Source organism: Erithacus rubecula, assembly GCF_903797595.1.
Source record: "Erithacus rubecula genome assembly, chromosome: 3".
Lineage (NCBI taxonomy): Eukaryota > Metazoa > Chordata > Aves > Passeriformes > Muscicapidae > Erithacus > Erithacus rubecula.
Window position 1 is genome coordinate 8,453,967 of NC_136689.1, and position 25,301 is coordinate 8,479,267.

General features: G+C 39.4%; 1 protein-coding gene across 1 annotated transcript in view; it reads right to left on the bottom strand.

Moving 5' to 3' along the window:
* The window catches only part of PTPRN2 (protein tyrosine phosphatase receptor type N2), a 628,212-nt gene that overhangs the window by 76,371 nt on the left and 526,540 nt on the right, over nucleotides 1-25,301 (bottom strand). Inside the window, exon 14 of the mRNA XM_079300304.1 lies at nucleotides 9,459-9,653. Coding sequence (XP_079156430.1) covers nucleotides 9,459-9,653 — 195 coding nt within the window. The remainder of the gene's footprint in view (nucleotides 1-9,458; nucleotides 9,654-25,301) is intronic.

The following is a 25,301-nucleotide window of genomic DNA, read 5'->3' on the forward strand; positions in this document are numbered from 1 at the left end:
CAGTCAGAAGGTGGCAAACCTTCACATAAATCATCTTAAAAATAACATAGTTGTGATATATAGTCCGAGAAATATTTTTTAAAGATGGGTCAAATCCAGAAACCAACCATCTTCAACAAAACTTGATGGGTTTACTACTGACCAGACAGAGGACAAAAACATTTTAGGACCTGGACACCAGCCCTCATAATCATTCCAGAAAGAAAAAGGCCAGAGAATATAATTCCTAGAGCAATGGCAGGTTGTGTTTGGAGGAGGTGATGCTTGTGAGCAGTTTATCACCCCTCCCTTCTATTCTTAGTCCAATGCAAAGGTCCAACATACAGCCAGCAACAAGAGGCAACTCATAATTCTCCTTTGCTCTGAATAGGGTTTTCTTGGCCAGCTTGGCAACCTAAAGCAGCATTAGCTCATGAGTTTAGGAAAAGAGGATAAGGGAGACATGACAGCATTGAGGGAGAGCTGCCAACTAGAAAAAAAGTAAGATATTACTCTGGTCTGAAATAAAAGGACAGTTACATAAAGGAGACAAACTCAGTAAAATTATGTCTTTATGAAGACATACTGGGGTAGGGATGTAATATTTGAGGATGGAATACTTTACCTGGTTTTGACCAAAAAGTAAAACAGTCCTCTTTTATTGTACAGCAAATGCTATGTCATCCACTTCCTAGCAAACTTCACAGATTATTTTAATGTTTATCTCCTTATTTTAAAATGTTTCCACAGCTGCGTCGTGGGTGCATATGCAAAATTTGATCATCACAGGAGCATTTTGTGTCCTACACATCAAATTTTCCAAATACCACCCAAATTCTGTTACCTTACTCCAAAAACACTGCCAAATTATGGTCTAATCCTAGAAGGAGTTGCAGAAAGCAAAGTATAAGTTTTTTAATCTTGCCCTGAAGATGAGCACAACCAGACTTTGTTGAATCAGTGGAAGGACTGAACTGTCTTCATTACAAATAACCAGGCCATGTTCAATAACTGTTGTGGCCCACACACAGAGAAAGAGCTCTCCAAAATACTGAAGGGAATTCTGGGCATCCTAAACTGCAATTGGCACAGCAGTGCAAATACACAGTGCTGATATTTTGTCTCTTTGGAAGTATCATGAAACAAGTCCTGGTTTCACCCTGAAGTTTTACACATTTTGAGAAGCTCTGAAGTTACAGTCCCATTTACCACATGTAATTTGATCTTAGCAGTGCACCATGTCTAGCAACCCATGTGAGTAATTTCTCAAAACTCACCACCTTCTCATATCTGAACTCTGCCACCAGCTCAGAAATACTCTGTAACATATATTATCATCTTGGGTCTCCTGCTTGAGAAGTCTTCCTGAACCACCCTCTTCCTAGTATCCTTCTACACAGGCATTTCCATGTGTTAGATCCAAAATATGATTAATGCTGTATCTGTTACAATGAGTTATCAAGGATTTAATGCATGATGTGAGCTTGCACAATAGGAAAAATACAGCAAGAGCACTTTATCACTAAGGATGTATTTGGAGCCAAAAGACAAGATCTCCCAGATAAATGCTCATCTCCTGGAGACTGCATGGTTCATGAGACTCTCAGAAGCAGCTGAGTATCCAGTAACATTCCTTGTCTTCAAACTAAACTATCAAAACTCAGATATTTTTCATTGAATCCCCCTCTATTGCTACTGGCTACAGCTGATACTTGTCTTGCTTTGACATTACCTGGATGTCCTCTAGAAAATGCAAGAAAGCTGGGTGAAACAGAAAAACATCCAGAGAGCCACCAAGATTTGTTTCAGCCAAGAAAATGATCCTTTCTTTTTACTTGGTGCACACAGTTGCATAACCTAGTTTTGTGTCACATATTTCTCCCAATGTAACACTTTCAAAATTAGTACTCTAGAATAAGAAGAGAAATGTTTTTTTTCATCTTTCTACTAAAAGCCTTAGGGAATGATGTAAGTTGGATGAAAGTGTTCAACCAAAGCAGCTTAAACAAAGCTGGAATAAACACTATACAGTTGAATGACAGAGCGAGATGTAGTCACAGAAATTTGGTGAGTTATTTCTAATCATGAATACATTAGGGGAAAACAACTGGCATGGAAGAATTTAGGGAAAAAAAAAGATTTTGAAATCAATGTCATACCATGTTCAAGAGGAATGTTTTTCTCAATTTAATACTGATTCTGCAATTGTCATTATTTCCTAAGGCCCATGCAACAAAATTAATATAGAAAATGGTGGGCAACTTATTATGAAACAAATAAAAATGGAAGAATCAAAGGGTAATGTGTTCATGAATATTTTTTCTGAGTTTTATTGATGTAATCTATGTAGTACATACATCCATTTATTAGATTTATGGCTCTATTAGTAGAGCAGTTTCCATATGCCATGAGATTTTTTTTCACTTTTCTTTGCAGCTTTTCTTTGCTCCTATATCTCAAATCCCAGCTTTAAACAAACACAGGCAAATGTTTCAAAACAACTTAAACATTTAGGGAGATTTAAAAAAAAGATGTAAAATGAAGGGATAAATGCTATTTCATCAGCAGAAGATCTTTCAGGAGGCAGCCATCTCTGCTTGTCCCTAACAGCATGACAACTCAGGGAAAGATGGGTAAAGATTTTCCCATCCACAGTGTTTATGTCTTTTTTGGGATATTGGCTATCCTGACACTGAGTAATGCAATCCACAACAGCCCTTTCCCTTGTGAGTCCTCCTGTCCAACTGCTCATGATGAAATGGCCCTTAGGGCCAAAGCTTTCTTGGGACTTAATTTTGTGAGACTTCTACAACTATTTGTACTGGCACAGCTGAAAGATAACTTGGGATTTAGATCCACTTAGCACATGTGTAAAGAGTTTATGCTTTTAGCTAAACTTTGCCACTGACTTTTTTCCCTTCCCATGTGAGGGAGGATTTTTTTTAAATTCATTTTCTCAGTTGCAAGCTTTTTTTAAACAGGATAATTATATTCTTGAGATGCATGAAGAGATATTAATGCTGGGAGAAGGAGATGGTGGGAAAAAGAAAAAAAATTATTAGAACCCACTTAATAACCAAACAAATGATTGTGACAAAGACCTTGTTTTCCATACCTGCACTCCTCACCTTTGTCCCTGCCAGCATTAATCACCTCTGCAGCATCTGTGTCCCCAGGCAGTGCACTGCACTCATGCCCTGCATGCTGCTTTGCTCAGGAGATGTTTACTGTGTATATGGATTAAGGTCAAGGTGGAAAGTACACCTGCTTCTAGCTCAGTGCTATTTGTCCTTACATGCTGGAGCTTCTCTCTTCATTTAGAGAAGTGTTTTTAGATGCCTTTTGCTCCCAATTTTATTGCAGCTTTAGGGATAAAATGAAGGAATTTCAGCAAGATGTAGTACAGGATCTAACAAATACCTTTTCTTGTTGCAATGGGTCTTCAGTCACTTGGTTCTACACTCTTCCATATTCAATTTAATAAAATCTATAGCTGCTACCCCACAGAGCTCATTTAAGAAAGAATTCACTTCAAAGATTGAGAGTGAGGGGGAAATTGCTAAGAAACTACCAAGAAGTTAATATTCAGAGGGTACAGGATACCAATATTATCAAACCCCCCCCCAGGTTCAATATTGGAAACTATTCCCTTTGTTACCCTTCCCAGTCCTACAGCAATCCTGCCAGTGATTCAGCACCAAAACTGAAGTGGATGCAGAATTCAGCACCTGGGGTTTGCCTGTTTCAGCAGCACCAGGCCCCCACCCCATGTCCCCAGCTAAGGTTGTGTCACGTTCTGGGACACAACCTGTCCCAGGACTTTGACAAAGGTCTCATATGAGGCCATCCTTCACTTCTCTGTGGTGAATGTCCTTCTGGTTTTACAGGCATATTGTTAAAGACAAGGGGATTAAGCAGACTTATATCTCTTAGATAAAAAGCCATAGATTTCAGGCTCTAGCTCATCTGTTCACATCACCCCATTCAGCCCAAGTATGAAACTTTCTTCTCCTTCTGAAAAGTACATTATCACAAGCAAATCACATGTTATTATTATTTCCAATACATAAAGCATTTTCATCCCCTCTGGGAGAAGACTCCTCAGACTTCAGCTTACAAAAAATACTGAAAAAGACCTTTTGTAAATCCACATTCTGAAATTCTAATTTATGTCTAATGCTCCAAATTTTGCACATCTGTCTTTACAAGGAAAAAACCTGCAAAACACAGAAAATGCTGCAAAACACAGAAAATCACTTCTGCTTCTGCAAATTCCCTCTCTTATATGGTATTCAGATAACAACCTCCTAATGTTACCATCAAAAGCTTATGTTCCCTTCTTGCAGTACTTTTCTTCATGTAAGACCTCATAAAAGATAATTATTTTAACCAAAAAAGCATGGAAATGCATGAAGCAGGTGTAGGATCCAATCCACCTTGGTGCTGAACTTGTGCTACAGCACAAACAAAAGAGATTCCTTTGTGTGAGATGCAGACATCAACTGGATTGTGCAGGCACAAAGGGGCATCTCAAGAGAAATCCACTCTGCCTAATTCCCTGGAGACCTTCAAAACCACCCACTCACTTCATCAACCAGAGAGGGGATTTATGGACTCAAATCAACACCAACACTTCATTAAGTGCCTAAAATATAGGAGCCCAAGTTAGGGAGACTAAATCTCTCCTGGTCACTTTTAAACCTCCTCTGGTTTTCTTGCTGGACTGCAAACAGAATTGTTGCCCTTTATTAGAACTTCTCTTGTCAGCTGCAATATAGACACACACATGAGAATAAAGTGGGTAGAAATCTAAGTTCCTATTCTTTCCCTTGTTGTGACCTTCTGAATGATGTTTTCTTGCAGAACCAGTGGTGACCAAAATGAGGGCACACATCCTGAGTTGTTGCTCATGCTGAAAGCAGCCAGTCAGTGCCACAAACATGACTGCATTAAACATGCTCCTCTAATTACACTTTCCAAAGTGCTGGGGTTTTTTAGAAAGACAGAATTAAAATGTGCCATATGCGCCACCCTCCTGTTAGAAATGTGATGAAAAAGACAGTGAAAAGAAAAAAAAAAAAGCTCTGAATGTTGTTATCACTGTCTTTCTGGGCCTCCTGAGCCCTCCCTGCTTCCTCCTGCCAAGAGCTCAAACCAGCTCACAGTGCTGTCAGTGCAGAGCCATTGCCTTTGCTGCACAGGGGAGTGGCAGAAATGCAGGATTTTTTTTCCTTTGAAAGCTGGTTTTAGTCTAAGTGAGGAGACTGCCCCACAGCCACAGGGCTGGGAATATTCCTGGTTTCTGCACACCTTGAGCATTATAAACAATGGGCTAACAAGTGGAAAGTCCTTCAAGAAAACAGTACCTATGTACAAGTTCCAGCAAACCCTAAGCTGAGGTAACTTAGATATAACTGAAGGTATGACTGATAGCATTTTCCAGCAAATTAAACAGCTTTACAGAAATATTTCTGACCAATGCTACCTCTGAATAAGATTACATGGAATCATTCAGCAGTCACACACTTCTAAGCTATTTCCATTAAAGTTTTTTCCTGTTCATGATTCAAAATAAATTATTTCCTGTTGGCATTTTACACAGTAATCCATTGTTTTATTTTGTTTAGGGAGATCCTTGTACCTATAGCAATAAGGACTGAGAGCCTTAGCTCAGCTAACTACCCTTCACTGCACACTGTGGAGCCAAAAGCACATTTACAGACCTGTAAGTGCATTTACCCTGCAAAGCAGAGGGTATTTGCCATTCTTACTGGGGCTCTTGCTAATATTTCTCATTGCTTTTTTGAGCACTGAGATATTTTTCAAAGAAAATATCTACAAAATTTAAAAGGTAAGATGATTGTGGCAGAGGAAAATGAGAAGAATGGAAAAATGTCTTGTATTGAATGGTATAAAAATTGCAAAGTGTCTCCAAACTCTCCTCCACTTGCATCTGCAAGGCAAAGGGAGGAAGAGTTCACCTCTGGCTGCTTCTGTTGCTGAGGTCCAACAAGCCACAGCATCCCCAGAAGGAGAGAAATTCAAGTAAATAAGGTATTATGGCAACGTGCATTTATTTTTGAGCAGAACACAAACTGGGTCAGCTCTCTGGTTTCACTGTGACCCACAGTGACACAAAACATGAGCATTTCTGATCAAGCCCAATCATCTGCTTCTGTGCTGTAGCTGAGAGATGCTGATCCTCCCATGTAAACCTAACCCAGCTTCGCCTTGGGCAAATCTCGTATTTATAGTTTAACTGCTTCCTTAAGTAAACATCCCACTGCCTGCCTGACCCTCCTATTAGGCCTGCCCTGATAGAAAAGCTAAATGCATCCTTTCCATGCTAACAAATATTTTCTTCCTAACTGTATCATCTGAGTCCATTAAGAACAATTTTTCCCCATCCTGTATGCCACAGCACATAGACAGACTCCCCTGAATCACTGATTTTTGTTTGTTCAGGTTAGACTTAACAAATTAACTGTTTTTACTCTCTCTGTGTGGCTTGCACTCTCAAGACCCTATAGCATTTCTTTACCCTTCTTTGAACCCTCACCATCTAAGATATAACATCTGTTGTTGGATAGTTAACACATGTATGAGTTCACCCAGGGTTAAAAAGGATTGACTGAATTATGGACACTGAACACCATAACAGTGATCCTGACCAATCTGACTATTTTTAAAGTTTATTTATTGCCATATGAAGAAAAGCCTTTTTTGCAATCTTGCAGGAATTTACAGAGCCAGAATAATTGGCTCCCATATGCAACTTTCTCTCCTTTAAGCATGATTTGGAGATGATCCTTTTATGTTTCCCAATAATATCACTGAAAACAATTTTGCTCAATTTGAAGTAGTTGAAACTGTTTGCAAATGTTAAATGCATATTTACATCTACATAGGAAATTTTGCTCTTATTTCCATACAAACATATTGCCTCAAAACTTTTTGAACCTTGACTCAAAATTTGCACTTATTTTGAGTTTTTATGGGGTTCCCCATCCTCCCCACACCCCAGCCACCAAGTACTTTACTCAGCTATAAAAGGAAATCAAGTGAATTATAATAATGGTTAGGCAAAAGTGGAACAGTCAAAACTGTAACAAATGGTTTTCTGTCATGGGAACAACTCTTCCAAACTGCACTTGTCTACCAGATATTAACATAATAATTAATTAATTACTTTTGGGAGAGGGATGGCAGTCATGTATTTACTCAGGATTTCATATTCTGAGGAAGCACCTGGTTTAAAATCCCACCCTGCTTTTGCTCAGTTTTATAGCTGACTCAATCAAGGCAGAGGAGGTCAGTAACTTGGCTGAGGTCAAATTAGGCTTTTGGGTTTTGCCTACATTCATTCCTTTCTCCATATGTGAGGTTGGCTTGTAAGAACTTGAAAAATACCTCAAAACATAGCACTTTCAAATATAAGTTCAGAAAAAGAAAGAAGTTTAAAAATTATGACCTAAAAGTATGACATAAAGCAGAAGAAAATATATAAAGCAGAAGTCAAATACATAAAGCAAAACAACCCAACTTTTGGTCAAGTTCTTCACCACCACCTAACTTCTAGTCAGCTAATGTCAGTGCACTCAAGAGAGATAGTAAATATTTAAAGAAAAATGAAAATAAGGCACAAAAAATGGAGGATTACTCTACAGTTCTCCCAGCAGGACAGAAACAAGCTCCACCAGTCCCAACCACTGGATTCTGACTCTCACCCAGAAAACTCTACATGTGTCCATCTTCTACACTGATACTGGTCTCAAGCTGTGCTTGGAAATAACCCAAGATTTCCAACATAGACTCCATCAATAGAATACATTTGGATCATTTCAATCACAAGAAATCCAGCTTGGAAGAAATTTATCCAAGGACAAAAAAACTTGAAAATCCAGGCAAGGTTTAAAATTCAGATCCCTTTTCTTTTCTAAGGGTGACAGAAACAAATTATTCCATATCACTAATCTTCTGTTGTCTTCTCAGCTCAGATACTTCCACATATTGGAGACACATGAGAAAAAGCATTGAGCTGATCAGAAATTTGGCAGCTTTCTCCAGTCTAAGCTGAAGTAAACATAAATTAATAGGACAAGAGGACACCACAGGGCTTTTTTTCTTAAAAGCAAGCATGCAAACGAGTCATATGTTCAAGAATGTTCCCAAAAGGAGAAAAACAAAGATATAATGAAAAAGAAATGGAAATAAAAATGCCTTTAGTTTTAATTACACAAAGTTAAGACTACCAATGAAGCTCAGGAATATTTTCCACCTGTGAAAAGACATCTTTAAAAGCTATCTCTTCATAAAAGCTGAGCAGGCACCTAAATTATACTGCACCTTGTGGTGCCTGCAGGAGAAACAGGACTTCTGGACAGCAAACTAATAAGATTATGCAGAAGTCAATTTATTGTTTACTTTTTAACATTCTAACACCACTATCCACACGATAATGCATTTTTTGATTGGTGCCTCTATGCTGTTCATGTGCTTTGCACGAGCCCTTCAGGTACAGTGATTGGTGGTTGCCCACATTTATCTTGGGTCTTCTAATCTCAGTATTCTGTTTTTCAGCTCTTTTTCCTCACGATTTAGCACAATTTATGTTTTAGTGGCTTTGAAGGGTTTCAACAAGTTGTAGAAAAATGTCCCAGTCTGAGGTTTCTTCTTTGCCCTGAGATTACTTTAGAGGGACATGAAGTGGTTCAAACCCTGGTTCTCTCTGAAGCAGCCCAAGAGAGATTGCTGGAGATGGTTTTCTCTTGTTGTAAGGATTGTTTATTATTTCTTATCTTGGGGACCTTTTGCCTGACCAGCAGCGGTCTGCTCAGCCTGGCATCCATGGTGGAATCTGCCTGGTGAAGGCAGGGCTTATCTTATTTATTTTGTACTACATATTATATGTTTACAAGATTTTACCAATACAATACAATTTTATTAAATGGTCCAGCCCTGATGCCATCCAATCTAAAATGCCAGCGTGTCACCCAACATGGATGACAGGGAGAAGAAGGAGGAAAAGGTGTCCACCCCCCAAATTCACCATCTTGGCCACGTGTCTCTTATCATAAACATTCCAAAAAGTCTATTTATATATGTTCTAAAAATCAAATTTACACTTCAATAATTTTGGTGGCTTGTTTCCATTCCCTCTATGTTGGTGATTTCCCCCAGAGGTTTGAATTCAGTGCCTGAGACACCAGGGGCTCACTCAGGAGTCTTTGAGACCCTCGCCCAAGGAGGCTGGGGGTACGCCCTGGGCTCCCACAGAAAAACACCTGAAAATGGCTCGTTTCGCACACTTGTTATAAACATTGGTCTAAACTAAGAAATATACAGAGAGAGCAAAGTGTGAAGAAAGAGCAAAATGTGCAGAAAAACAACTAGGCAGCAAAATACGGAGAAAACCAGCCAGATACAGTTTGTCTGCAGGCTGTCTGGGCCAGGTAGGTGCCTTGGCCAGCAGCACTCACCAGGATCATGTGTCCGGTGGAGATGTCCATGTTGGGCTGGACGGGCTCCTCGCTCCAGGACGAGGTGCTGCTGCGGGCCGAGGGGCTGGGCGCCGGCCCGTCGCTCAGCTGCGACGACACGCTGCTGATGCGCGAGGCGGGCGGCGGCTCCGGCCGCTCCGGGGCCCTCACGGCCATGCGCTGCCGGCATAGCTCCTGCAGAAACACACACAGCCTGCGGTCAGCAGGAATCGCACAGAGTTGACTGAAGACATCATTGATAACATGTTTCCAGGGCTCCCTCACCGCTGTAATTTTTGGGTGGTTGTATGTTCTGCTAAGCGCATCTACAAAGGGATGGTCGATGAAAATTACTGTGTGATTTTGGACATTGCTGGAGGCCTAGGAAAATTTCAGCCAGGATCTGAGCTCAGATTCTCTCCCAGGCTGTGAGACTTTTCCAGCTCCAGACAGGATTCTTTCCCAGGATGATAGCTTTCTTACAAACAGAGTGGAATTAATAACATAGATTAGCAACTGGTGCTGACCATGGGACAATGTGTGATGTACGTGACATGGGATGTTTTCTCCTGAGATACACAAACCATCCTAGAAATATAGGCCAGTTTTCAATAAAGTGCTTCTTTCACTCAAGAAGAAGTGTGCTGCTGTTACTTGCTGCTCCTAACTCAATAGTGACACATGATGACCACCCTAACCTTCCAAAAGTGCAATTATGACTGCACGCACATCTTCATATAGATAACCAAAAATCACATTTTGGAGCTCTAACAGATGTATTTTTTTTTCCTTCCCCTAATATCACCCCATGCTCTGCAAAGCCACTTTTGAAACACACAACCTGCTGAAGTTAATGGGGTTGCACGGGAGTAATTGAGAGCACTGCTTGGCCCTGGATATGCAAACTCAGCAAGCTCAAGGCAACTGAATTGATGTGCTCTCCAGTGTAAATCCTAGTTGATAGATGCCTCATTTCTCTTCATTAAAATAGCAAACTCGCAACACTTCCTCCCTGATGTGGGGCAGAGAGGATGAAGAATGACATTAACGAAGAATAAAAGCAGAAATCTGTCATTGTATTGTTTAAGCAGCTTTGGCGAAGAAAGAAAATTCAAGCTATCACACACACTAATGCAAGTCATGTTGAAACACCAAAATAGATAGCAATACGTATTTTCAATTGCTCCCGTGCATAGAATTCGTGCAAATATACAGAATTCTGGTTAGGTAACAGAAAATCCTGCTTAAAACCAACTCCTGATAGTATAAAATTCTGATTCTAACAGGATGAGCAGACCCACAGTTACACTGTTATGTTGTACTGCTGTTAGAATCAGCTGTGGTGGTGAGATCACAGACATTGCAATAAAATAATAGCTTTTTTAACATATGACTGTTGCCCATGAGAGGTTCTTGGCTGCATGGCACACAGGATGTGGCCATATTGCACATAGTGTGGCTACACATTTGTCTCAGATTACTCATTCTGCACAAATGAGTACTAAGAGCACAAACTCTTGCCTCAGGCTAACAAAATAATACAGGCTGAAAAATTCATACCACTTGAATGGCTTCTGTTTTTTCTTATTCATTGATAATTTAGTTCCAGCCCAAGTGCCATCAGTAGGATGATCTGAAAACCATTATTTATCAACTGCAATAAAATCTTCTTTCCAGACAGGAGTTTGAAATATAACTTCAGACTATGTTTGGGCTTTTTTTGACCTTGCAAATTTTAGGACACTGAAGGGGGATCTTAATCCATGCAGCAGCAAGTATTCAAACAAACTCCCTGACACCATCGTATTGAGTCTCCTCTCGTCACCACATGACAATGACTAAAGGCCCCTTCAAATATTCTTTTCTATCAAAACTTTTGTCTTAATTGCCATTAGAGATGCTTATGTGGACTTTTACTATTTGATGGTGTTTAATACAGTGTGTGTGTATGCATGTACAAATTAAGATACTGAGATGAAATTCATGTAATTTATAAACTGGATATATTTCACTGTCTATGACAAAAATACAGTCAACAGAAGCTTGGGAAGCAGAGATTACTATTTGTACATGGTGTCAGTTGTTAGAATAACTGCACAGAACACTGACCCAAGTGAAACTGCTACCTGACTCCATCACTGCATGTTTGTATATTTATTAATTTTGTCTAGGCCATGAAAGAGTTCTTCTAATTTTTGCCAAAAGTAAAAACATACTACCACACTTGAGTAGCTGGTATTCTGTCACTTGGTACCTTTGTAGCTTCCTACTAGCCTTAACATGAAAAATATTAGAAAAATAAATTAAACTTTAAAAATACGTTGAATTGAGTCACAGATATTGGTGTTACATAGGTCAGTCAAACTATCAGCATTAAACATAAGACTTTTTAATAAAGGAAAAGATGTCATTGCATTTCTTATTTTTAAATATAGAAAGAGAAAAAACCTCTTTTTCTCCTTTTCTCTGGAGTATCACACACTTCATAAGAAAAGATAGCAATAGTCCACAATGACTATTACTAACCTCAGACTGACCTTGCAGAAGTGTAATTTCAAATCCCTGCTTTTAGCAGATTTTGGGAAAGGTATAACAGAGCGGAAACTTTTTAGACAGAAAAATAAATCTACAGAAAACCAAAAAAGCTGCTCCGATGTTTAGATATCAGCCATTCCCAGGGGGAATGGTTTATTGGACTAAGCAAAAGTATAATAAGTAAAGGTATAAAAATAAGAGGCCTATCACATCACTGCTAGAAGGATGTGTCTTCTGGCTAGCATGCCATGTGGCTTTGATATGAATTTATTATATTCTAATAGACATCCTGCCACTTGACTCACCCCAACTCTGTGCTAACAATAGCATTTGTACTCAAACAGGATCTTTGTTTTTAAGTTGATCTGTTCCTGCTGTTCATATCCTGCCTCAAGTCATAATCCTCTGCTTTTACAAGTGGTTGCTGTGGAAAGGATTATAGACCTCTGCTAACAAAAAAGAATGGAGATCAAGTGATCTCTAAGAAATTAATGTGCCATTTTTACAGGAATTATAATGACAAAAGAAACAATATTATAGACTACCGGTTCTGGGATAGATTAACTTCTAAGCAAAAAGACCTTTTTGGACATAAAGCATTTAATATGTTGCTAAGAAATATTGTTTTAAAATTAAGTTTAACAGGTTCATGGTCCTCATGGAAGAAGGTGATGTTGAGAATTATAACAAATTTAAATATGTTTAAAAAATTGTACCTGACCTCAAATATTAATATATTTCTTTCCTGACATATATAGAACCAAAACAATTATTCCCAGAACTGCTGTAACTGTCAAATGTCTCAAACAAAGCAACCACGTCACTGCACTCTGCTGTAAAAATGTGTAATGTAAACAGGAAGGTCAAATCATAGCCAAAGCAAAAACACCCCTGAATTTCTTGATTGGAGTTTTAAATCTCCATGACAATGGGTTTTCCCCTGCCTGTAAACAGAAGTTTTTGGGTTGAATTGATTTCCAGATCAGTCTGACAGCCCTTGACAGCTCTTCCTTCCCCCTTTCCCAGCCAGCGCAGCCCTGGCTGAGGAACCTGCCCCATCCCCACCCAAAATCAGCCAGCTCAGGACAGTACAGCTGCTGCTTCTCCAAAGCCACCTCTCTGCTAGCCCAACCATCCCAGCTCCCACTTGGGCTTCTAGCCTGGCACTGCAGGGATAACATGCTCAAGACCACCATATACAAAAGTTTTGATGCATGGGGTGTTTTGGGGAGCCATATGGGTTCCTCCAGGACATACAGACAAAGGATGTTCAGCTTAAAGCAGGGAAATGTCTTTATGTGGAATTTGGCCTTGAGATGGGTTAACAGTGTTCCCTTCCTACAAAAGGCATTGGGAATAGTGGGGTCTCAGAGTGTGGGGTGCTTCACACCATCCCATGACACTTCATGAACTGGCATCTCTTCACAAATGCAAAAAGCCCTAGGTGGTTCAGACTCCCAAAAATACAATATCTGTTACCTGTGCACTTCTCTGCATGCTCAGGTATGCTCTGCCTTCCTCTCCAAAATCTATACTCTCACAACCATTTTGCAAATCAGCCATTTACCAAACCACAACTACAATTCAAACTTGACTAAAATGTCAAAGCTTCATACTGTGAGAATGACATGAACTGTACTTCTGTATTGTCTCAGCCATTAAAAATATTTTCTAAGAATGAATTCAATTTACTGCTGCATTTCTATATTTAGCAGAGTGGCTGAGGCTATTTCTGCCATGCTGCGACTCAGTAATGTCTAGCCATTGTTTGTGTATAGTTCAAGTGCCATTCTTCATTCAAAAACATCATTTACACCTAAAAAAGCAACCATAATGCATACAGTGAAAGATGAAGAAACGATCCTCCTGACCTTCAGGCTATGATCTAATGGATGGGTTGGACATAAACATTTATTTAAAAGGTAATTTGAAGTTTATGACATTATTTCCCATCACATGGGAATTGCTATCATTCTGAGGCACTTAGTCTGTTTTTTATTTCCCAACATTTATTATCAAACTTATATGGTGGTCACATGCAGTATATAATGGAGAAGTAATATCACTGTATGACAAAAAACTGCCATAACCAAGATAAATATTCTGTAAATAATGTTGAGTTAAATGAGTTCAAAGTACTGCACCATGATCATCTGCAGCGAGCTTTTTATTTGACACACAATTGATAACCTTAAACACACCATAAACAGTATTCTTGGAAACCCCCCAATCCTCTGCACAATGAGGTTCTAAAAATGCCTCTAATACTTGGCAGGGAGAAGCATGAAGTGCCAGCTACAACAAATAGATTTTCAAATCCATACACTCCAGTTGTGAATGAACCATTGCAGCATAAACGTAGCTTATCCACATTGAAAGGATTGCTGCATCTCCTGGACAAAACTGGGAAGCAGTTTGGCCACCATGTTTTGTTAGGTGGGTCTCTGAACCTGAAGAGGTAAGAAACTCTCCTCTCAAACAAGGAGGCATCAAGTCTGTTCAGAAATGGGGCCCACAGGTCCTGGCCAGGCTGCTTTGCAGAGTGACTTGCTCATCAGCAGAAGTGCTGTGCCACATCACGAGCCATAACAGGAGCTGTGTCTTCTGCCATGTGCCTTTGTGATGCACAGCAGCCACTGCTCTCACAGAAGAGCAAGACAGCAAAAGAGAAAATCTCATTTGTCATCTACTGGAAAATCCATTTAAGGAAATTGGAAAATTGAAGCCACACACTTTGCTGAAAAGTTTGGTTTTTGAGAGAAATATATGTATATGCCATAGTAAGGATTATGAGTATAGGCAACCATAGAATTAAAACCAGATGTAACTGAGACTAATGGGTAATATTTAATCTTTTCCCTTGCTTTTTTTGCAAAAATGGAATTTGAGAACCTCAGGGTGACCCAGTACAGGCAGGAGAGCTGACTGGAGCATCCCAGCTGAGACATGGCCAATGTTCACCTCAGCTGTGCAGTCATTAAAGACAAGCCACTCTACCCCAAAGGTGCCTCCAGAGAGGATCTTGCTAATAATTAATGCAAATTCTCTAAGCAATACCTTCAGGTATTCCAAGTCCAGCCAGTGACCACAGAACATGAATCATTCTCTTCTAGCTGGTACCAGGTGCACGATAAATGTTCAGTCCAAAGCAAACAAAAAAAGCTTTGTATCTAAAACACTGCTCTTCTTCCCCAGCCACAATCACCTCAGATCTGACCAACAGGAGATCTGGGATCTGAGGAAAATGTCAACTGTTCAGTTTATTTAGAAAAAGAAATATAATTTCATTACTATATATTAACAAAAAGTCTATTTTGAAACTGATCCCAAAATTTGCACAAAACCAAAAATTAATTCCAGGAAATAGGACTAACATTTCCATGCTTTAAAGAATGTTTTGTTTAGCAAGTTAAAATGAAAAGAACTTGAGTAAGTCCAGAAACAAGTGTAGCACAATTATTCTAGAATTTGCAAAATAAAACAGAGAATAAAGCTTTCCATAGATAACTATTAAGAAAATGCAGAGACACTAAACAAAGAAATTGCTATTTATTAAAAGTGATAGCTGAGTGTACACCAAGCCCTTCCAACATGACCTGCCTAATATTCTATCAATCAAGAAACAAATCTGCTTAAGCAGGCATGATCACAAGAACAGTGTGTTAATTTTATATGTGAAACGAACATATTTCAAATTAAAATGCTGACACAATTCTAAGTGATTCAAGGCTACACCTTTCAATAAAATCTATAATGAAGACTAAGAATATACATAATCTATATGCTAGGTATGGAGGAATAAGACCTTTAAAATGCCTTTCTCCCCACTCCCCCCCCAGCTTTAATATATTTAATTGGAGACAGTAATCTCTTTCTCCTTTTCAGGTGGTATTATCCACAGGATGAGCTGAGGTCTACTTGTACAGTCTGGATTCCCCTGTTCTGCAATGGATGTGGTCATAAGACAATGAGATTTAAAAAGTGAAAAAATAAGATAAGCTCCTTTTTTTTTTTTTTAACAAATGAATCTAGGAGTATAAACACCATTACTCTCTAACTAAATTTGCTTAGTGTTACTACAGGGTGAAGCTAAAGTCATTTGGCTGCCTTTGTTTTGCTTTTACATACTTGATAAGCTTGCAGGTGTTATAAATTTAACTTTAACTTATTTACTGTATTTGTAGCTTTGGGGATAATTACAGTTTTATTACCATTTATTTTTGAGTTATTGAAACATACTTTCAAGCTTTAGCTTAATTTTAGCATAGCTTTTGTTCAGGAATAAAAAAGCTGTTTACATACATGGAATAGTTGCATGTATATTTTCTATCCTTGTCAGAAAAGGCAACATCACTCACATCTGTGTCCCTTCAGAAAAGGGATAAAGGGATGTATTGGAAAAATGTTTGAGAGTAATATTTTGAAAGACACAGCATCAAACGTGTCATTACACATCCATACTCTGGACAATTCATTTTTATCTAGATTTGTGTGTGATAGATCCTGGGAGGAACAGGAATAAAAAATGAAGGGAAAAAAGAAGAAAGTAAAATATATTTCTTTGATTGTCATTGAAATCTTCATGTGTCCAGTTCAGTTCACTATCTGCCCTCTCATACCACACTATATATCTGAATATAACTCTGAACCTTGGGATTGGGAGGAGGGGATTGCTTTGCTTGATTTTTAAATGATCTAAAACCCAGGGTTGCTGTTTCTTTTTGAGAGCATCACAGGCTTGAGAATCATTCTCCTAACAAAACCTCAATTTCGATTGTGGCCTGTGAAACTTAAAATTTCAATTATTTTAGAATTGTGTGTGTTTCCTGGTGATGACTCATTAATTACGATTCCCCTTTCCTCATGTGTACAAAGGAAGTTGAGGCCATCCAGAATGGGAAAACAAAGAAAACATGGCTAACTTCAAATGGAAAATGGCTTTTCCTTTTTTTAAAAAAATTTGTTTAATTTCTTTGTTTTATTCCCTCTCTTTAAATTCAAACTTTTGCACAGTCTTATCCTACCAAATCAAACAAAAAGCCATCGTGGTCTTGTACACATCTCCAGGCGTCCAGCAGACATAAAAATTTTGTGCTTGGACAGAATCAAAGGTGCTGTCTGTGCAATACAGCTTGAGAAAATATTTTTACTTTCATTCTTTCAGCAACCTTTCATCAATGATGAAGTAATCTGAATAGTCCAGAAGCTCCTGAAAGAGGCAGATATTTCCTACATAGCTCACACTGCCAAGGAAGACATGACAGCATAGGTTTAATGATGTTTCTCTGAAATAATGATAATATTGCCCTGCAATCCATGCCATGAAAGCACAGGTATCTTTGGGGATAATAATGCTTTCCAGAGGGTCAGTGAAATTTGAAAACCATGTTTAGGTTACTCAGCTGGGGAATGTTTTCCTATAGAAAAATACAAAAGACCACTGACTGGGACTGCATTAGTATGAGAGTTTAGAGCCTTTATTTCTAAAGTTTTGTGAAACAGATGCTGTCTAAACAGGACTGAAGCACCCTGGTCTTCACAAACAGGAGCTACACAAAGAAAGGTGGTGATTCTTCAGACTGATTTGAAAGAGCATCTTCCCTGCATGATGACCTCATGGTGGCTTCCCTAAGAATTTAAATGGGATGACTCCAAGGAAATCAATGTCTGTTTCAAATAGGATATATCTGCAAACTGTGTACCTCAAGTCACCTGAGATCTACTGGTGTAAAAGCACCTTTTTAAATTTTTTTTTTCCCAGGTGGTTCCTGACAATGTCTGGCCTTGCAGTTCAGACAACTGCAGCTCTGAAAGTGATGGTACACTAGATTGACCTACCTACCACAAAAAAACCAAACCAAACCAAACCAAAACAAACAAACAAACAAAAGGTGGTTTCAACCAGTACTGGTTTCTAAACTGCATTTCCCACATTTCAGCTGTGCTTGCATTTAATATTTTGCAAGTATATGAGTATATGGAGTATGAAACTGGAAGAGGAAAGATTTCTTAAAGGAGTAAGCAGAGAAATAAAATAATGTAAAACAAACTTCACCTTTGCCATGTTTAGTTCATCTAATTAACTCTAGTACATGCTCATGAGAGCACAGCTGCTCCTTAATATGAATTGGCACAGAAAATTCACCACTAGCACAGTGAGAGCACCCAGCACAGTATGGGTTACAAATAAACCATAGCAACAATTGAATTAACCTGAAAGAACCATGTGTAAATCCATCAGGTATTTTGACTTTGTCTAACCCACCACCCCAAACCTGAGCAGCTTCCAGCAGATGCCAGGGCTCCTAAAGATAACTGCCACAAATGTTTCCCTTTTCACTCCCAGCGTTTATAGTTGCCTGGGGCCCAAAGTAGGCAAAAAATGCAGTCCCAAGACAGCTGTAGTTTCTCAGGAAAACTATACATTAAGGCTGTGTAGTCAACTACTTTATTGCCCTGCAGGACTGAAAATGGGAGATCATTTCTGCTAGAAATAAGAATTCCCAGCAGCCAGCAGGACTCAGTGAGCACTTCCAGCCTGGAGAGAAACAGAATAGCCACTAGTTTATGTCAAAAATGGTATTTTACCCCACTCCAAATATTAGTATTGCTCCTCCCTACATCTGTGTAACTGCATTCATGGTAACAGAGTTTCTAAAAGCAAAAGAGAAATAGGAAAAGAAGTCCTAAAAATTTCTAAAAACCTCAAATACATTCTTTTTCCTCCACAGAAGGCAGCCATACACCAGAGGTGATGCAAGGATAAAGGAAGTATTTACCAAAGATAGCCATCAGTGACAAATATTTTTTTTTATAAAATCATCTATTATGACAGTCAAAATTGCCAGTCATTAGCCCCTCCTGATTTGAAAACTAAACTCACTGCTTTTTACCCATTCCCCACTGAAAAAAAAAAATTAAACCACTTTTCAGCTCTGCTAGGAAGACCAAATGCAAATTTAGTGCACAAGTAAAGTGTTCTTTGATAAAGAACAAAGTTGCTACTAAGTCACAGTAGGTTATAAAGAGGCAAATTTTTGGTAATACAGAGAAACTCTACTAAACTATGGGGAAAAATAGTATGCATGAGTTTCCTCATATCTCTGAGTACAGACATTCCATCACATATCACAAAAGTCTTTGAGGATTAAAAAATGGTCAATGTTTCCACACTTTCACTGTATTGTTATCATAGGAGATACTGGACAAACGAACAGGGATCTAATACTGGGTACTGATGGTCAGAGACACCTCATATTTTGGAGAAGACAGCAACAACAGCAAAAATGCACAATTTCTCTGGGGCTCTCCCATGTCTGTCCTGAGAGTGCCTGGCCACAGGAGAGTTGCAGCCTCTGCACTGTCCCTGACCTGCCCCATGGCACCAGCTCCACTAAATAAACACCCTGCAGCAGCAGAGGGGTTAATGTGTGTGTTTGCATCCCAAGAAAAGGACTTCCCTGCCATTACTAAGGTTCTTGCATTTTCTTTTCCCAACCCATACAAGAATAATGGGGTCACTACTCTCCCTTGCACCTCCCCACCAAGCACTGGTTTGTCTGCAAGATGCACCAGGGAACAGCACAGGAGGACAAGTTCAAAGTGGGCCCATTTCTTAAATGGTCACACTTCATATTTGGATTATTTTAAGACCTGAACATGAAGCTACAGGCTTCATCTAAGACATTATTAGCTGTTTCATCACAGAGTATTTTTTTTCTATTTTTATGACATTCCTGATAACAACTTATACATCAACAAAATTCTGCAGAAAGTGTTGCTTGTTACAGTTGTATTCTGCTGATAGCTTCTGTTCTATTAATCTTTTATTGTACATAATATAACTGAAAATCTTTGCCCTGGTGCTTGGCCAAAGACAGAATAAAAGTTTTACTCTTTCTTCAGTTTCTCATTTTATACATCTCTTTTTTTTTTTTCTATACTGTTACTTGTTACTGTTTTAGAAGAAATAATCTGTCTTTTCAATCTCTCTTCATATGAATTTTCCATGCCCTTAATCATTCTTGTCACCTTTTCCTTGCTCCCTTCATTTCTGCCTTGTCCCTTTGGCAATGGAGTGACCAGCACTCACAGAAGCCTCAAGCATTGATTTATATTTAATTAACTTCTAAAGCCCTCAAAGGAGCAAACAAAATTCTTAGTTAACAATGCCTGCAGAGCAATTGGGTTGACCCAGACCTCCAAAAAGAAGCTGAATTTTGGAGCAGCTTGCTAGGCAACCCTTATGTATGTTTTAACTTTCCAGTGAGGTTAACTAGGAACTGCAGCTCTTTATTTTTTTCTTGGAGGTCACAATACACAGAATTTACATGCTCAAATCCCCATGTTACTATGCACATTGTTACCACACAGTATAAAAGGGGATGTATGACATAATTTTCCTATACAAGATAAATTTATGTGTTTTGCTCCCAAAAATACATTCAGCTCCATCACATTTCTCCTTCTATCTGATGTAAATAGCCAGCCACTGGCATCTTGTGCTGTGAGCCACTGCAGCAAAACCTCTTCCAGCAAATCACACCATTTCACTCCAGCCAAGGCATTTTTCTTTCCCAGAAAGCCAGAATGAACTCCAGTTAAGAAGCTGAAAAAAGGTAAAAACCAAGTTTCTTTTCCCCACACTGTCAGAAAGGCACCAACATAGTGAATTTTACCTTTTCATCTTTCCTTTGTTCTTTTCTTAGCAGTTAGTGGGAAAGATCAGTACGTCTCCAACACATGAATATTCTCCCCAACACACTTCTGAAGATCAGGGGGATGTTGAGACCAGCAGAAAATGAGTGGTGTTGGTTCTTGGGGCTCTAGTGCAGCCCACTTCAAACCAGACACCTCTGCTTTTGTCACTGTGACCAAGGACAAGCTCTCCAACCTGTAGGGAGTGCAGTGCTCCCCAAGTCAGGCAACACTTGATGAGGGAAAAAAGACTGATTTTAATCATCCAAGCTAAGCATGTCATCCCAACACCAAAAGTGAGTTTTATCAGGATAATGTTGAGCTGTTCTCACTTTGGAGAGCAAGATCAGCCATTTCTGAGATCTCTCGAGAGGCTGCCAGAACGTGGTTCTGCAGAATAGTGATCCTATGTAAAAGGAAAAAGCTGGAATCATCAAGAAGCCTGCAACTATGTCAGCTAGACAGGAAAACAGAAAAATAAGAACTATACTGAAATTCAACAGGGTTTTATCAGTATGAAAGATCAAAAATTTAAAAAAATTATTGCCCTGGTCAAAAATCTATGCTTGCTCAGAACGCAGTCATCACAACCAGCCATCAATAAAACATCACTTGTTTGTCTTTAGCAAAAAGTACAGAAACTAGTCAACAAAGCTAGAGAAAACCTCATGGATTTTCTCCTCTGGATAAGCCACTTACACTAAATTTGATTTTCTCCCATTCAAAAGCTATTCTCTCTTGCCTCCTAATTAATTTTGTTTCACTGAAGGTTTTAACTTCTAGGGACATCATTTTACAGTCTCCCTTCTTCAGTCTTGGTTTGGTTGTTTGCTAAGAAAACAAGAAAACTGAAAGCTGAGAACCTGAACTGGAATGGGAAGAGCTGCAGGAATGCCCCAACTGAATTAAAGTACAGGGACAGACACTGGTGCTATAAGAGCCTAGAATATGTCACAGGAAAAAAAAACACAGAACAAAAAAGTCAGGTGAGCTGTCTCAGTCCTTTATCATGCCTTGCTGGTGTGCATTAAATCACTCAGATTGCCTTTTACAGTTCTTTAAACCACTAGAAAGAATTTAGATCTCTGTTGTGCAGGAAATTACAAGAGAAAGAAAATATCTTGGGCAGAAGGCTCCCAGCCCTGGAGTTGGAGCTTTTTCTCTTGAGATAAAAATGAAAGAATGAAATTGGAAGAAATGAAATTGGGCCTCTTGTCCAGCCAACACAAATCACATCCTCAGTGTCTGACTTGTGGTAGCTCAGCACACAGGCCTTCCATGGATCTCCCTGCCCTCACAGTTACACACTCACAGGGCTGTTTGGGATTACACCTCTCACTTGTGCCCTTAAGAGCTAAGCCCCAGGAGAGCTCCAGATGTTCTACTCAAACTTTTCTTATAGCTTATATCACAAAAGAATGAGTAAAACTATTCAGTCCACTCTGGATATTCCACTTTGCAACATCCCTACAAGAGCCCCTACAGGGCTACAGGCAAAGTGGAGGATTGAGACTCACTTTTGTTCATCTGTCCCACAAAGCAGCCAAGGTCAGCCTCAAACCCTTCCCAAAGGTGAAGCACAAACACACAGTGCAGGGGGGACCCTTGGAGGTGAGATGTTGCAGGTCTGGGCAGGACACAGAGCTGCTCTGGACATGGCAAGCACAGCACAGCCTGTCTGCACTCACAGAGGAGAGAGGAAGAGACACAGCATTCCCTGTCCTCTCCCCTCCCACTGCCCACCCTGCCAGACTGGTGTGCAGGAGGAACAGATGTATCAGGAAGAAAGCAGTAGGAAGAATGCTTTTATATGCCTTACAGACTTCAGAGAATAAACTGCAACCTGTTCCTGATCACAGGCAACATGGTCCTGCAAGAACTGACAAACATCAACTAGCACAGTTCTTTGTGTGCACAAAATTATTTCTAGTCCCTTTCAGAGGTCCTGGTATAAGATTTATCCTGAAAAAAAAATCATCAAAACTTTCCAGTTAAAAACTTTAAAAAATGTATTTTTTTTCTTCTAGTGCAGCACTCTGGAGGAATATGAAAGGATCAGCAAGCCAGATTGCAGTGTTAGCTGCTGAGCATTCAGAGAATATACAATAGAAGAATGTGTCAAATCTGAAACATGATAACAGAGCTGCTGCAAAAGAAAAAGGAAAATCTTAAAACAGAAAAAAGGGTAGAAGTGTGTAGGAAAGACAGGCCTGATTATCCTCTACATTACATGGGGGGAAAAAAAAAAGGCATTGAAGACAGTATAGTTATTCCAGAAAGAAATCGGGACACTTGAGATGATGTACAGCCTGGGACTGCAAATCAAATACTCTCCAGCCCATTAGGCAAGGCTGTGGTTATCTTTGGCTTCTTTATAACCTACAGGCACTGGGACATAATCAATTTACCAGGGGGAGACAATCCATTGTACTTATCCAGAACCAGCCCAGGCTCAGCTGGCCAACAGCCTGTGGCACTGCAGGGATGGGTGAAAGGAGCTCTGAAGCAGGAGCAGAATGCTCAGGAGCAGGAGCCTGGACCTTGGTGGTCCAGGACAGAGAGTCAGAGCAGATAAAGCAATAGAAATTCTCACCCTCTAAAACCAGATGGCTACAGCCAAATTATTAATGAACGTGCCAGTTGAGTGAATTTATTTCTTTTTCTTTCTTTGTGCTTACTCTGCTATGAAACTGGGGAAAGTTGGGTGGCCTAACCTGAAATGGTGCCAGAACCATTTGAAATATTTACTGGTTTAATTTACCAGGCAAGATGCAGCTTGCAAGTCCAGAGCACCTCCAGCACTTTTCTAAGAAATGCCTGTTTGGGTAAGGACTCTGGATTTCCCAGTAATTAAAAATGAGTCACTAATTTAATTTTGCCTCCTACTATTTTTACTTAGCATTTTCTCACATCCTAGATACAGAGAAATTATACTGCAGGATGCTTGGGGCATGTTTGTCCTTGCTTCACTTAACACCAAGCTCAAACACCATACTTTTGAAAAATAAACAAAGTTGGCTAAGAGGAGAGGGTCACCATCAACTTCTCTCTGCCACTTTGCACTAGTCCTATGCAGAAAAGTGGACAAGTACTTGAAAAAGATAGTGTTTTAATGAAAATGTAGAACTGCATGGCACCCTCTCATCCAAGCACTCCAGGACTTGCATATATGCTCATTTTCCTTCACACTTGGAAAAAAAAAAAAAAACCAACAAAACCTTTCTCTCACCTGCCTGCTCTAATGTAAGGAGTATTTTATTCCTAGGTGTTGTTACACCATCACTGCTACAGCAGCCCAGGTCTGGGCTGTGAAGGTAAAACCTTCTCTGGTAAGGGCCAGTCCATTTCTCCAACACTGAGTAATTCACAGAAGTTATTCACGTGAATACAAAAAGCTAGAGGAGAGCCATCAGTGATAAACCCATTGGGTTCCCTTTCCTATGGCTGTGTGTGCTGGAGCAGAGGGGCAGAGCAGGGACAGGAGAGCCCTGCTCCTGGAGACACACACCACAAGCTCAAATAAAGACTCCCAGAAGGGCCCTCTGAAATCTCTGCCATCAAGCTCCAGCCCTCAAGGTGGGGATTGCTCATTAAGCAATATTTTGAAGTGGATTTTAGATGTTGTATTAGCAAATACACCCCTATTTATTTGTATTCTGATTTATTGACCAAGCAAGCTTGAAAAATTTCTGCTGATCTATAAATTCATACGGTATTTTGGAATGCTATTTTGAACACTGCCACCATTTAACTCAATTTTATGGCTACCACAGGAAGCAAGGTTAGGGAAAACCAGAGTCCACTGCACCACACAAATTGTGGATAGCTCTTAACACTAATCAGATAAAAAAACTGACTAAAAGTTAAATCCAGAATTGTACACATCCTATTTTGCTTCATTCTGCTTTGGTCATTCACTGTGAGACTTCAAGGAAGTGTTTACACATATGGCAAACTCTTCTTCTAATCACCTTGAAACACTGCCCACTTCTCCTCTCCCAGAATTGCTGTGTGTGACTGCTGGGAATTCTGTGTAGTCACATATTTTGTATGTTGTGAAAATTGTCTCACCCTAAAGTACAGTGGTTTATGTAACTACGGTACGTACAAAGTATCTGCAGGTTCCTGAGAAGTTATTCTGAGACAAAATGCTGATCAAAGAGAGACAAAATTGTTCACATAATACACAATAAGCAGACTTAAATGGACAAGAACAACTCTTCTAATTTATATACCACACCGTGTATGATTAATCACAAACAATTACAGTTTGTCCTGCAGCTTTACATAGTCATGAGATGATCTCTTCTTGCCTCTTTAAATAAGGACACAGGAAAAGAAAAGATTAAAAATGCATTATGCCCTTTGTTTTCCCAGAAGAGAGCACAAGCAAGCCCTTCACAGCATTCTGCCTTAAGGCAAAATTTTAATCTATCCAAAATCCTTACAAAATATATTCCTTCTGAAATGTTCACTAAATACTCATGTACTGAATAACCTCATCCTCAGTGATATCTTTTGTGCTTAAGTGTAGGAGGGTCCTTGAAAATTGAGTATTATAAAGATAGAAGGTAATACTTTATGGTACAAATTGTCCCCAGTTTACCAGCT